The sequence below is a fragment of the Chaetodon auriga genome, chromosome 15, assembly GCF_051107435.1.
Source record: "Chaetodon auriga isolate fChaAug3 chromosome 15, fChaAug3.hap1, whole genome shotgun sequence".
Lineage (NCBI taxonomy): Eukaryota > Metazoa > Chordata > Actinopteri > Chaetodontiformes > Chaetodontidae > Chaetodon > Chaetodon auriga.
The window spans coordinates 5,235,857-5,250,282 of NC_135088.1; the positions used below are offsets into that span (position 1 = coordinate 5,235,857).

The window sequence follows — 14,426 nt, forward strand, 5'->3', positions numbered from 1 at the left end:
GGTTATTTTTCACTTACATAAGCAACTCACCGTTCATGTTCCGGGTGATATCAATAAAAACTAAAGCGACAGCATTTGACAGCACCGTGTCAGGATGGCCGAGTGGTCTAAGGCGCCAGACTCAAGGATAAGCTCCTTCCGTTGAAGCGGGACTTCTGGTCTCCGAATGGAGGCGTGGGTTCGAATCCCACTTCTGACACATCTTTTTTTTTTTTTTTCTTTTTTTCCTTCGTGGTCAATGACAGTAATGATAAAGAACGTGTGAACTGAGAGCTGAATCACGACCGCTGAGCGTCGATGTGCAAACTTGAAAACGTCTCACCTCAGCAAAGGGCCTCTTCAGTTTTGACTGATTGTGGAGAGAACAGGTATTCAAGTTTTGTGAGGCTGTAATGAGGTTCATTGATCCCACCTGGATCCGTACTGCTCCTGACTATGTAACGGCAGTCATTACAGTACTAAATACACTCAGTACACAGTCTAAGTGTATGATATAAACTGCTTAAAGATGAAACTGGTTCATATTTTATTCAAACTGTTCGTGACTGAGTTGACATGATTTTAAGAACATCCTAAATACTTTAAATTTCAACATGTATGTCTCTATGAAGTGCTCTTAGTTTCTTCAATTCAATAGTCAGAATATTTCATGTTAATTCAAAAAGTCTTTATTTGCATCAAAATCTCACTTTCATAACATACATTCAAAATAATGTGGAGGTACTGAGATCAACAGACTGACAAGTCTTCCTTTTTGTAATTTTCTTTATTAAATGAAAATATCATTTTCAGGATTATAACTGTGTCATAATGTTTAGTTTGTGTATGTTGTGCATGCATACTGAAAAGGTTCCCTCATTAAAACTCAGCAGGTGATTTCACACATTTTTCTACAGTCAGAAAAACAAACTCCTTCCACAGGACTGAAAATTAACAATATTTCCTAAAATTAAAGTTTCTGATTCTTTTTCATGGTGGATTTAGTGTCAGAAAGGATGTGACCAAACCATCAGCTGGAGACGAATCTCAGGTCATGATTCTTCATCATGTTTCTAAAATGAAAGCAGCTGTTTGAGATGAAGCTCCTCTGAACGTCATAAACTGCAGCTACGATCACGTGAAACACAACTGCAGGTGAATGAAGGGTCCAGATTTTTGTTTGTTAAAAATCATTGCACGTTACTTGTTCTGTCTGAACTAAAGTCCGAAATCTAAAGAATTTGAATTATAATTGTAAAAGAAAAGCATCAAATCTTTGCATGTGAGAAGAAGAAACTAGAGGATGTTTTTTTTCAATGAGAAACTGATTCTAAAACTGGTGTCAATCAAATTTCTGTCCCTTTGAATGAAGTCTGATCATCAGGCCACAAGGTCGAGAAAGAACGACACGGACTGAACCGAAGCTTTGCAGCATTGGTTAAAACAGTCGAAAATCTCTGGATCAGATCGAAACAAATGGCCCCGAAGAGAAATCAACAGTGAAAATCAGACACACGGATCAGTGAGGAAAAGTCCGTCAGCTCAACGTTTGAGGGGCTGGACATTAAAAACAAGTCTGCACTTTCTCTCACAGGACAATGGACAGAGAAAATTTTTTTTTACATCATATCAATAAAGGCTAACAAAGGCCTGAAGCCAGAGAAGAGAGAGGTGAGATCGCATGTGATCAATCAGCTGATCAGCGTTTGGTCCGATTCGCTGCACTGAAAAGGAAATTTCCAACGTTTGTCATCCTTCTGCTCAGAACTGCGTCCATCTCGACTCTGAACTCAGCTGCGGCTGGAAAACGTGACAGAGGACTTCAGCTAAAGCTTTCAGATAAATTTCATTTCACAGGTTTGTCTCTGATACTGAAGCCAAGGCAGGAACGAGTCCTCAGATCAGCGGCTGAAACCAAACAAACTCAGAGACAAACATCTGAGGTGATTTTGGTCAAACTGGAGTTTATCTGGAAACTTTAAGAGGCTCAAACAGTTTGATCTGATGTTTGTGTGAAGAACAAAGACAATCTGAGAGTAAAACTCATGTTTCTTCACTCTGAGTGAAACTGAGACGAGGAGCTGAAGTTTGGACGAGAGGAATGTGTCAAACCTGCCGGAGCAGATTCGTCCTCAGCCTCACAGAAACGGACCTAAACTCTACAAAACTACAAAGCTCTACGGCTGATTTCACTGTTGATGCCTTCTAGACTTCAGAACAGAAAATCTAGGATTGTGATGGTCCAAAATCACGAGAATGCAAACAGAAGATTCAGGAATTACCCCCAAACAGGCGACAAAATCACAAACGTTAAGGCATCCGTCGACTCTCCGTCTTCTAGTCGGCCTTTTTGTCTTTGCCTTCCTCGTCGTCGGTGTACTCCGTGGGCTCCTCTCCAGGCTTCAGGAGCTTGCCGACATAGTCATACTTTGCTGTGATGGGAAGAAAAAAAGAAGAAAGTTATGGACGGCCTCAAGACTCGAGAACGCAGCTGGACCTGATCAATCCAATCATTTCATTGATTCGCTGATTAATTAGTCAACAACGACTGACCTCCTGGAGTTTCTAAGCCATGATGTTTTTTAACACTCCTGCAGAGTCAGTTTTGATCAAATGAGTCATTTTATTTCATTTCAGCTCGGACAGTTTTCAGCACTCCGGTCAAATCACTGTTTACTGAGACGTTGATGTTGACCGTCACATTTCTACTCACTGGTGAACTGAGACTCCCACTCAGAGAGGCTCTCCTGCTGCATGGCGTTCAGGTCCGACAGGTCGTCGTGTTCGTCTTTCAGGGCGTCTTTCTCCAGGCAGAACGTGGCCAAACCTCTGGACGCGTCTCTGCCTGCAAACACTCCATACGGCCCCTCTGCAAGACAGCAAAGACACACAGACACACGGTGAAGAGGCTGCAGGACTACGGCAGCAAACCAGCAGGAGGTGTCCATATTTCCAAAAAACCCAAATCCAGACAAAGATCTGTGGAAAACGGCGGCCATTTCAGGTCAGTTTCCCCTCAGCGATCAATAATGTGTTCTGATAAAGGAGTCTGGTGACTAGATCATCTCCCCCTGAAAAGGCCAAACCAGCAACAACCTGATCCACTACAAACTGTCTGTTATCACTTGTCTTATTACTTTCATTTGTATGTGGAGCTGGACCCCCCCCGTTAAAAGAAACTCTTCCTCATCAGACTTAAGGGCTCTGAAACAGTCTGCATGACTGTGAGTTATCATGTTGGCCAGAGGTTACAGGCAGCAGAGGTTGTAGTCCGAGATAAGACAGAAACAGAGAGGTCTAACTCTTCACGTGTTTCCAGGTGACAGGAAAGTCACTCTGAGGTATGACAGAGCACGAGAGAACGTTCTGCGCTGGTTCACGTCACTGCTGCAGAGAACAAACAAACGAGAACTCGTCCTGCTACTTGTTGATCTAAATGCTTCTGGTTGGCGTCCTCCCTGCAGGCCTGTGGCAGCACAGCATCATGATATTTATCATGCCATGACAGAAAAATGTCTTGTTTCACATCGTGCTCCATCGTTTATTTTGCTGTGTCACCGATTGCAGTCTTCACAGCTACGCTTCGTCATCTGATCAATGTTTCGTGATGTACAGGCCAAAGATGTAGGCAGGAAGTCTACAACACAAACCAACATGGAGGCGAGTGGACAGAAAGGGGTCATTCTAATGCATGGACGAGGTCTGGGTATGAAAGGTCTGACATCTGCTTTCTGTTTACCTTCTTATATTCTATACAGTAAAAAACAAAACAAACGACCGCGCTGCCTCTTGAACCACAGAAACAGGTCTGTCCATGAGGTCATTCTACTGAAACTACTGTTTGAACTTAGAGAAAATGTCATGTTTCATGATATCTTTGTTCTCTGGATATTAAATGATCCTTCGGTCAGTTTAGTCAGAGACATCCATAAAGAAATAAACTGAATCCATAAAGAAATAAACTGAAACTGGATGAACTGCTGATTAAAACAATATTCTTCTGTGTCAAGTTCTCTCAATCATCGTTAAAACCAAACATTAAACTATAAAAAACTGCCTCCGGAGTCAGTGACCCCGCCCACTGCAGCTCTGAAAACATGGCGGCTGACGGGCCCTGCTTTCTCCATGCGGAGTAACTCATCTTCTGCCTGTAGACGATCTGTGCTCTGAAGGCTACAGCAGCTCTGTTGTGAAAGCTAACAAACGGGGGGTGCGGGGGGGTGGGGGTGTGGCGTTCAACGACAAAATCCACTTCACGATCAACAAACAAGCCCCTGGTTCTCAAACAAAACATAAAAACACGGAATAAAACTTAACAGCAGACCTGCGGCCACTTCCGCTGTCTGCCACACGAGAACAGGTCGAACACCTGAACACGGACAACTCGAGGAACCTCACCTGGCCCGTAAAACTTCTTTCCTCTGGTCACGTCGAACACTTTCCCGTTGACAGCCATGAGGATTCTGGGGTTCTGAAGTCCATCGTAGGGCTTCAGCTCAGCCAGTGTGAAATCCTTCTTCTTCAGTCTGGGCAGCGGCTGCTCCACCTCTCCGAAGTCCGGCGGTTTGTCTCCGCGGAAGATCTTGTAGAGCAGAAACAAGCAGAGGCTGAGAAGGGTCAGATTCAGCGGGGACGTGAAGATCTCCTGGAAAATCCCTCCAGAACTTAACTCGGCTCCCTCTGCTTCAGCCATGTTGGCTTCTCTGTCTGTCCCTGTCTGTGTGTGCGCGCGCGCGTGTTGGGACTGGTAGAGTTCATGAACCAATCACAGCTGGAGCCTCAGAGGCGTCAGTTAAAGGCTTTGACCAATCAGCCTCCGACCAAAATAAAATAGCTTTGCTAGTTAGAAATTATATGTATATTATTAACTACATCACGATAAACTTTCATTGTTTCTTATGATTCCCGGGTTATGTTTAATCTGTACAGTACAAGAAAATGGACGAAAATATAAATATATGAAACAACTTGAAAAAAATGATTACGAGAATTGTTTTCTATGGATCAAATAATAGTATCGATTATTTCAGCTCTTTATTGTTATTATATTTGTGTGTATTTAATACGGATGAAGATAACAATTCGAAACGCTTTCATGAATCTTTAATTTGCTTTTCTTTCATTTTATAGAGAAAGCTGCTTACGGTGATTCTAAGATCCAAAACACAGCAAAAGATGCAGAAACACAGCCGGTGATACAGAGCTCTTGACTGGATGAGATGAACAGTTATCACTGAGGTCTTCTTCACGTCATCCAGCAGTGCTTCCTGTGTGTTATAGTGACGCCAAGTGTTCACCATAGGAAATGCATTTTAATGTCGCTAACGGGCCAAATGTCCTTTTAATTTGAAAAGATCTCGTCAATTAATGTCCTGTCGAGCATAGTTTGGACACTGAATGCGGAGGTGGTGGCAGAGTAAAAAGATGATTGGTAGCTGTCTTGTTCTGTGACAGAGAGACGCCAATAAAACAAAAAGAAAAGATCACTTTCAGTTTTGGAAGTCCAGCTGTGATCATGAAACCTCAGTCTTCTATGATTGTAAACGGAATGTAAGATAAGAAAAGACAAGATAAGATAAGATAAGATAAGATAAGATAAGATAAGACTTTATCGATCCCACACTGGGGAAATTTAGTCGTTACAGCCAACAAATATTACAAAGAGCAAGCACATTGGCATAAAGAGGTCTAAAAAAGTGTACAGGATACAGAATAGAAAAGCAACTATGTATATGTACATTTGTACAGATTTAAAATAAATATATATAGATACATATTTAGGAAATTATGATGATGCTTTTTCTACATTTTCTGCCATTTTAAAACGTTTAATTCATCATTCAAAAGCAGCCAGAGTATAAACATTAATTGTCAAGTAAATGTTTATTCTCAAACATAATGAATAACTCTGTAAAAATGGAAAAAAAAAAAAAAAAAAAAAAAAATTCAATTGTCGTTTCTTTACTTCCGGTGATTGTCTCGTGTAAATCGGTCACTTCCGTGACCTGGAAACCGCCTCTGTCGGTTGTTTGGTTCCACCCAAACAAACGAAGCTTAGATGGAGATTTTCCCCCTCAGAGGCGGTCTAGAGCTCAGTTTGCAGCCGGCTGTCCTCGCCTCTAAGCTGGACTTGTTTTCAGGAAATCGGGCTCCTGTTTACTGGAAACGATGTCAACTGGTGATGATTTCTGTCTGTGATGTTTTCTAACTGACGACTTGTGTGTAATTTCTGTCATTGCGCAATAGTGGCAGTAACGTTAACCGAGCTAACGTTAGCCGCCGCTCGGTAACCAAACAGCAGCCGGTGCTCGGGACGGAGGACAGAGATGACAAACGATTTGGCTGCTGCTGTTTTTACCTCAAAACAGGTTCGGTAGGAGCGGAGGACCCCGTTTGGCGTTTGCCCGGACAAGATCAGATTTGTTGAGTCAAGCTAGCCTAGAGGTGAGTTCAGTGTGTGTACATGGTGCTGAAGTTAGCCAGGTTAGCTCAGAAGCTAACGCTAATGTTTTGGCTTTGTCATGTTTAACTGAACATTAACTGAACGACAAATAGAGTTGTTGTACTTTAATAAAACATCAGTTTTGTTTGTATTAAGTTGTTTTTGATGAAGTGAAACAGTGACGAACATGTAGTTAGATCTAAAAGAAGCTGAGCCTTAAAATTTGACAGACAGGAATAAAACACGACATTAAACCCTTTAAAACTAAAATAGTGTTATAGTGTCTGTTGATAAAGTGAAAGCTCAAGTTTGTCGCTTCATGATGAATTCACACATTCACAGTTTTGCCAAACTGAGTCAATCAAAGCTTTGGTCGTGTTGATAACATTTTTTATTATTATTATTATTATTATTATTATTATTTTTTAGTTATTATCAAGGCCTACCAGTATTATTTTAGTACAAACACACTTAATAGAATTTTTGTTGCTGTTGCCACATTCATATCCTGTAATACTTTGGGTTTTTTGGACATTTAATCAGAAGAATCTGCATGTTGAAGACTTGACTGGACATGATGGACATGTGTCCATCAGTCTTTTTGACAAGGTCGATTGACAGTTTGGAGGAACAGATGAAGTTGTGGCTGTTCTGAATGCTGACGTGTAGAAATAGAGGAAGTACAGAGATTTGTAAGAAATCCCAGAAAAGTTTAGTATTTGGTCATTCTCAGTGATTCTGACTGAAGTTTCCTGATTCTTCTCAAAAACACACATTTGTTCTTGTTTTTGGTGTATGAAATATCATTTTCAGCCTCTCTCAAAGGGCAGATTGTGTTCCATCTTCCTGAGTTTGTTATCTGTCTGTTAGCACACCGAGCAGCCTCTTAAACGTCCCCCCCCCCTCCTGCCCTGGGCTCATCTACCATGAGTGCGATGCGTGTGGATGCCAAAGTGGTGATGCTGGGAAAGGAGAGTGTGGGCAAGACCAGCCTGGTGGAGAGATACGTTCACCATCGCTTCCTGGTCGGCCCGTATCAGAACGTGAGTGTCAGCTGCTCCGCTGCAGCCTCCATGTCGGCCTGTTGACGCTTGTCTTCCTGATGAATGGCATTATTTTTATATCAGGCCCCTGAGGAGGTCGCGGGGAGGAAGGCTGTGATCATCTGAAAGCTGAAAAGCACTGATAGAAACTGCAGCAGTGTTTCTTTGAACAGATCCTGCTTTAGACGAGTGTTTCTGTCAGAGTCTTATGTGTTAATGTCGAAACTCTTCAGACACACTGACGTCTTTCTAACTTCACTGCTGCATTAAGAGATGCTGTGGCTTCACTTTCTGCTCACTTCATTTCATTTAAAATGGATTGAATTTAGTTTTTTAGCTGAATTGATGCAAATTCTTGAGAAATTAAAAACACTGAACAGAAACTCAGTCTACCAAACAAACACCAAAATGAAAAAATCTTGTGCTTTTACTCAGAGCAGCAGTTTGTGTTGACTTCCTGTGACTCGTCGTCGTCTCTGTGAGGTTGATCCAAACCTCCACCATCAGAAAACACAGTGTTATCATTTCTTAAACCGTAACAGTTAATGTGAAGAGAAGTCAGCTGTGCAGCATTAATGTCTATTGCCAAATAAATCTACATGAAATGTTTTGTGGAATATCTGCTGATTCATCACAAGTTCATAGCTGGCTCATTGAAACTGTAGAATGTTGATGTAGAACTTGAGCAGAAACTCCACGTGTGCATAGAGCGACATATAGATAATAGAAGAAGAGTGTTCAGATTGAGAGTACACGCGGTCCACGGGGACGCAGTGTTTCCAGCCCTGAGTGTCTGATGCTTCACTGAACTCGTTCTCTGTTCCTGACAGACTATCGGCGCTGCTTTTGTTGCCAAACCAATCCAGGTGGGAGAGAAGGTGATTACCCTCGGAATATGGGTGAGTGCGAGGCGGCCTGAAGGAGCTGGAGTCTGTCCTGCCTGAGAGCTCAGTCACTTCATTGTTAAGTTTTCCTCTTCTATGTGCTTGATTGTAAAGGAGGAGAACAGATGAGAAAATGAGCAGAAATGTAAGTTTGAGTAGATGATAAACTCGTTCTGAATCACAGCTTTCTGTGATTCGACCACTTTCTAGCAGTGAGGGTAAACTGGTCTGGAGCTACAGAGCTTTTCATGCTGAGGATGACGCAGCATTGAAACTGTCATGGAGGCTGCAGGATAGCTCAGGTCTCAGACAGCTACGACCACACAAACACATTTAAGCTGTTAACACCGGAAGCAGTTAGCGCTGTGCTGTCTTCTGTCTGTGTTTCCTGTGGATGAGTCTCAGTTTTTCTTTCCTACCTCTCACTCAGGACACCGCTGGATCAGAACGCTACGAAGCCATGAGCCGAATCTACTACAGAGGAGCACGAGCAGCCATCGTCTGCTACGGTAAATCTGGTTTCTCATGGCGAGTTTTCAGCAGATGTTTAGTATGTGTGTGGCAGCAGCAGCTGAGATCAGCTGCCTTCGTTTCGTCCTGCTCATCAGGCCTGTTTCACCTCAGTGCTCGTGTTTGACGTCACTTTGCTTTAAGCTGTTTGATCTGTTTCTGTGCTGCTGCTATGAGATAAATAACCTGAGCTTTACACAGAGCTGAACGTGACCTTTGGAACCTCCTGCTGTAAGTGAATGAATTTGTGCTGCAGACGCCATCAGCTTGATCCTGACTGCAGTGTGTTTGTGCAGAGACTCTGGGCTCTGCTCTGGTCCCTCATGCTAACGTAGCTGCTGTAGCTAGCTGCAGCTGGTGTGCACTACAGTGGCTGTAGGTCCACAGCGAGGAGACCAGGAGGACTGTGATTGGTCAGCTTGAGCTGCCCGAGTTTCCTCTTTGATGCTGGTAGAAACTGTTGATGGTGAGACAAACTGAAGCACACAGTTAGCAAAACGATGTCCACCACGTTAGCTCGCCGCCATCACACAGAGTCAAAGAGTGTAAACAGAAGAAGGTGAAGCCTTCCAGTCAGCGTCCTCCATCACAACGTCAACAGCAGGATGTGAACACAGTCACTATAGAGTGTGATGAAGCACGATACTGTGTGACATTAACCTTCATTTAAAACAACAGCTTCAGACACAGAGGACAGTTAACAGACCTGAAATCACCCTCAAACAGGTGGAAGCTTGTTACTGCAGACTTTTCACATCTCTGGGTTCCACATGGAGGACCTTTGTCTCTGAGGAAACAGCTGATGGCGTTCCTCGGTGAATAAGTCACACTGCTGTCACGCTTTATGTCACACGGTCGTCTTCGTCACTGTGCATCATCTTTCCTTTGTTTTACTGTTAATCTTTTACTCCACAAATCGTTGAACTGATTAACGTGTGAAGCAGTGAGAGCTGGTCGGAGGCCGTGGAGGCGATGGTGAAGCTGGAGACACTCAGACGTGATTTGTGGTTTTTGTCTTTTAGATCTGACGGACAGCAGCAGCTTCCAGCGAGCTCGTTTCTGGGTGAAGGAGCTGCAGAACTGCGAGGAGGTGAGAGGAAGAGCTTTTCTCATGTGACGTCACAGTTGAACAGAGCTGAAAGAGCTCAGTTAGTCCACAGCACCTCCTCATCAAGCCACGGCACCTCCTGTTCTCTCTGTCTGTGTGACCGCAGCACTGTAAGATCTACCTGTGTGGCACTAAGAACGACCTGGTGGAAGGAGATCGCAGCCTGCGTCAGATCGACTACCACGACGCTCAGGACTTCGCTGAAGGTGATCACAGCCTCGCTGTCAGAGATCTGCTGGCTTCATGTACGAAGTCAGTCACTCATGTTCTGTGATGAGCCAATGCTGCACGTTCCTCATTAAGATGATGTGCTTTGACCAGCAGAGGGCCGGTCGATGTGGTTGACGTGGGATCGTGTTGGTTTACTCTGTCAAACAAAGCTGATGGTTCAGCTGAAGCTGAATTTACTTGAATCTCTCCGGGTTCACGCACATGTGCTCGTGTCAAACTCCTGCTTTAGAGTTTAGTTTCCCGTAAAAAGCCCTGATGGGTTTTAGAAATAAGATTTTAGAAGCTTCAGATTGAGTGAACAGGAGTCTTGAGTGCCTCCTCTTGCCTGCTTTGTTTCACCTGGTTTGAGGCTGATGGAGCTGTTTGACTCCACCTGCTGCAGGAGGATGTTCAATCAGCTGCATCAGACCTACAGCGAGCAGTCACATGATGGACGACCGTCGATGACAGCAGAAATTTTAATGAGTCGTCCTGATTGGCCCAGATGTCTTTCATGAATTACATCAGGAGGAAGAATTGTTTGTGTCTCTGAGAACTACAGAAAAGGACTGAAGCCAAATGGTCCTCGACAGGTTTCCATCATGCTGCGATCTGTGAGGAATGAAACGTCTTAACAAGTTTAACCTGAACTCTGTGAACAAACCAGCTGAAGGTTCTACGTTCTGTTGACTCTTAACCTTAAAGATGCTGACAGATTATTTATGAGCCTGGCTGATGATTACTGCTGTTAAACGTTGTGACTCTGTTGAAGGACATGAAGACAACACTGACCTTTGGCTTTGCTTCCACAGAGATCGGCGCGCAGCACTTTGAGACCTCCAGTAAAACAGGAAGTAACGTGGGTGAGTCACACCTTCAGTCGTCTGCAGAACACATTTAACCCGTCACAGCTGTTTATTCTGGTCTGTCACATTCATGGTCACACGAGGAAGAGTGTAAACCTCAGAACTGTGATACTGAAGAATCTGGTCCATGTACCCACAGAAACATGTTCCAGTAGAGAAGAAGCTCAGGCAGAAAAGTCTCATTTCAGCAGGTGAGACGGGTGAACGCGGTGTCCTTGTCCTCACGAGGCTCCCGGCTCGATTCTACATTAAAGTCAGGATGAATCGAGTGTCGTCAGATTCATGTGGCAGCGCAGAGACAGGAAAATATTCCTATAGAAATAATGAACAGTAAAAACAAAAACAATCATTACATCAGTGTTTCATTTTATTTTAAACATATTCATCTTCACAAATACTGAAAAGGTGTTTTGCAGTATGCAGCAGTTGATCAACTTTATACAAAAGCAATATGTGCTTTAAATGTTTGTCACTTCACTTTACTTGTTCAGTGGAAAAATCCAGTCTGTTTCTGGCTTGAACAAGTACATTGAAATCTGGCTGAATGTCTGCATTCTCTTCAAATGTCCAGCATTCGTCCCCATCACATTTGGACAACAATCCATTGTCACACCTGCCAGCTTGTCCCATTTCAGTCCCAACTTGTCCAAACATGCATTTACCTCCGTGAACGAATCACTCCCAGTTGTTGTTGCTTTCATTGCCCGCATGGCTGCCAGCTCCTCCGTCATTTTAAAGTCTGTAGTTCCCCCTCCCACGGAAGAGGAGTAGCTGGGCAGTGTCACGTTCACCGCAGCTCTCATCCAAAGTCAGGGTCAAAGAGTCAAAGCTGACCGCTCTGTTCTTCAGCTGAAGCTCCAGATGTCCCTCGATGTCCTCAACCCTCCTCGTTACAGGACGTCGGGAGAGGGGCTCGTTCTCAAATGCGGGCTAGTTAGCAAACTAGTTAACGCTACCGAAACTAGTTAACGCAACCGGTAACCATTAACGGTCGAGGTAAATCTAAGTTCAATACATCAGTTAGCTAGCGTTAGCTAACTGGTTGATTAGTTACCGCCAGTTATGATGTTATCTAGTCTAACTGATGTTAGCTAACGCTACCGACGTAAATGTTGTTGCATCGACCGACTGATCGTCCAATCAGGTGCCTGCGGTGAACCTGCTGTCAGTGAATGACGTGTGGATAAGACGCCTCCGTTCTTCTGTTTGACAGATGAGTTGTTTCAGAAGGTCGCTGAAGACTTCAACAGCTCCGCCTTCCAGTTCATGACAGGTGAGTGTCTCCACACGCAATGGTCTGTCCGCATCACTGGAGTTCACCTGTGTCTGTCATGTGGCGTAAAACACAAAACCTGCCCTGAGCCTCAGTGAAACCAGGCCTGTTAGCTGATTATCAATCATTAATCAATAAGTAGTGGAGCTGATTGAGACTTGCTGGAAAAAGAGAAGGATTTTAGATTTGTAGAAGGTTACGAGTCATCTCCTCTGTAGTAAACACCTGTACTCTGAATGTTCAACCAGCCGCTGGTTAGCTTAGCTTAGCATGAAGACTAGAAACGGGGGAAACAGTTAGCATGGCTCTGAGCAGAGGTGACAAAGGTACGAGGCCTTCTGAGGCTCACTGATCAATACTTCATGTTTCATCCACACAAAAAACAAAAAATGAAAACTGTCCGATGGTGCAGATTTCTCCTGAACTGATCTCAGAGCTGCTAAACACAATATTGTGAACTGTGTTTCAGCAGAGGAATCAAGCGTCGACCTGGGCCAGAAGAAGGACTCGTATTTCTACTCCTGTTGCCATAACAACTGATGCTGAGCCCCAGGACAGGGACAGGAGTGTCCGGCTTCCCTGGCTGGAGTAAAACCTGGATATGACTCGACTCTGGACCCGGATCCCAGAAGAAGGGCGGAGCTGTGCCGTTTGTACTTTGTTCGATATGTTTGTTTCTTTGTGCCATAAAGACCTGAGATCTGCCGTCTGTCGCCAGGCGGAACTGGACCTGCTCTCGTCTCTTTGGTCCTCCTCTCAGCTGGTCCCTCTGAGCTGGACAATGGGGGTCAATGTCTGCTTAAAGCTGCAGCGTCAGACCTGAAGCGGTGCTCTCAGAGGACCAGCAGGGACGAGGACGGTGAGGACGGACTGGCAGAAGACACCTGAGGGGCTCTTTCTTCATGTTTCAGCCACTTCAGGAAGGCGGATGTTTGTTTACAGCAATTCATTTTTGTTTACCTCCAACTCTATTTAACCCTGATGTGGAAGCTCATCAGTCTGTCCCGCACGTTTCCCGTGAAGCCGACAAGGACACAATCTGTCCACTGGAACACCCCTCGCTCTCAGTCACACGTCACTGAAACGACTTCTTCTCCTTCCTTTGCAAATCTGGTAGAACACATTAATGAAGTGATACAGATGAGTGTGTGTGTGTGTGTGTGTGTGTGTGAGAGAGTGTAAGAGAACAGTGCCCCAGTGGCCACTTGTGGTACTGCAACAAGAACCATCCCTGCACCTGTAAATCATTTTCCCCATAGACCTCCATCTCTGACAGGCTGCCCACAGAGCACCTGAGCCTGCTCACTGTTACCTGTTACCTGTTGACGTTGTCTATTGGCTGAGTGGGAAGGTGTGGGCGGGGCCACTAGGAGAAACACTAAAGAGCATGTGCAGTGGGTCACAGGGCGTGGAACGATGTCGCCTCCCACTGCTCGAGCTGTGATTCGTTAAAGGAAAATAACATGGCGGCTCGTTGGGCGGCGCTCGCTGAACCTCAGCTGACTAAAAGAAAATCCAACGTCAGGTTTCTGCATTTAAACTCTAAACGTTCCGTTTGGAAACGTGGCGTTCAGGTTTTCTTTTGAAGAGACTCTGGATGAGTTCCTCTTCACGCTGCCGACAAACTGATTTCACCACCACAGGAAGCCACGAGTGGATGATGAAACGGACAAACGGTCGTCTCCATGTTCTCTCTACAATATTCACATCTGTGTTTAGCTCCAGTCACTAAGTTATTGCCTTTTAAGCTGAAGCCGAGAGGAGATGTTCCTCCATGCTGCTGCTTTCATGTGTTCATGCTCTTTTTCTATTGAGGGCTGTCGAGGACAAACCATGTAAAGTTCAAATATGTCCAATTAAAAGAATGTTTGAAAGCTCTGACGGACTTTAAGTTTTACACTGGATGTCTTTGCACTCATGTTTAATTTGTGAGCTTTTTATCCTTTTGAGTGGGAATATAACGTAAAAACTCCATCGTTTGCCTTCAGTTTGGTCTCCGGCAGCCTGTTACAGGACGTCTGCAGGTGTCAGTCGTGAGTTCAGACCCTCCAGGTATTGTGTGCCTGCTGCAGGAACATTAGTCATTAACTTTGGATGCGTTTGTGGGCGGT

The 14,426-nt window shown here is 44.3% G+C and overlaps 2 protein-coding genes and 1 non-coding gene across 4 annotated transcripts; 2 read left to right on the plus strand and 1 right to left on the minus strand.

Annotated features, from left to right (window-relative positions):
* Positions 1–88: 88 nt before the first annotated feature.
* On the plus strand, positions 89–199 carry trnal-caa (transfer RNA leucine (anticodon CAA)). Its single transcript has 2 exons — positions 89–126; positions 154–199. It is a non-coding gene; the product is annotated as a tRNA-Leu (tRNA).
* A 548-nt stretch (positions 200–747) lies between these two features.
* Positions 748–4,692, minus strand: pgrmc1 (progesterone receptor membrane component 1). Its single transcript, XM_076751181.1, has 3 exons — positions 4,378–4,692; positions 2,693–2,848; positions 748–2,411 (listed from the first exon to the last, which is right to left on the minus strand). Exons 1-3 carry the CDS (start codon positions 4,670–4,672, stop codon positions 2,317–2,319), a joined length of 546 nt encoding a protein of 181 aa, XP_076607296.1. The 5' UTR covers positions 4,673–4,692; the 3' UTR covers positions 748–2,316.
* A 1,295-nt stretch (positions 4,693–5,987) lies between these two features.
* On the plus strand, positions 5,988–14,200 carry rab24 (RAB24, member RAS oncogene family). Of its 2 annotated transcripts, none has more exons than XM_076749862.1 (9): positions 5,988–6,423; positions 7,292–7,464; positions 8,295–8,363; positions 8,779–8,857; positions 9,881–9,948; positions 10,073–10,172; positions 10,989–11,039; positions 12,256–12,315; positions 12,785–14,200. In XM_076749862.1, the coding sequence occupies exons 2-9, from the start codon at positions 7,348–7,350 to the stop codon at positions 12,853–12,855; spliced, it is 615 nt and encodes a 204-aa protein (XP_076605977.1). In that variant the 5' UTR covers positions 5,988–6,423; positions 7,292–7,347; the 3' UTR covers positions 12,856–14,200. The 2 variants fall into 2 exon arrangements, with proteins under 2 accessions (XP_076605977.1, XP_076605979.1); XM_076749864.1 differs by having other exon boundaries at positions 6,013–6,423; positions 12,788–14,200.
* Positions 14,201–14,426: the final 226 nt, after the last annotated feature.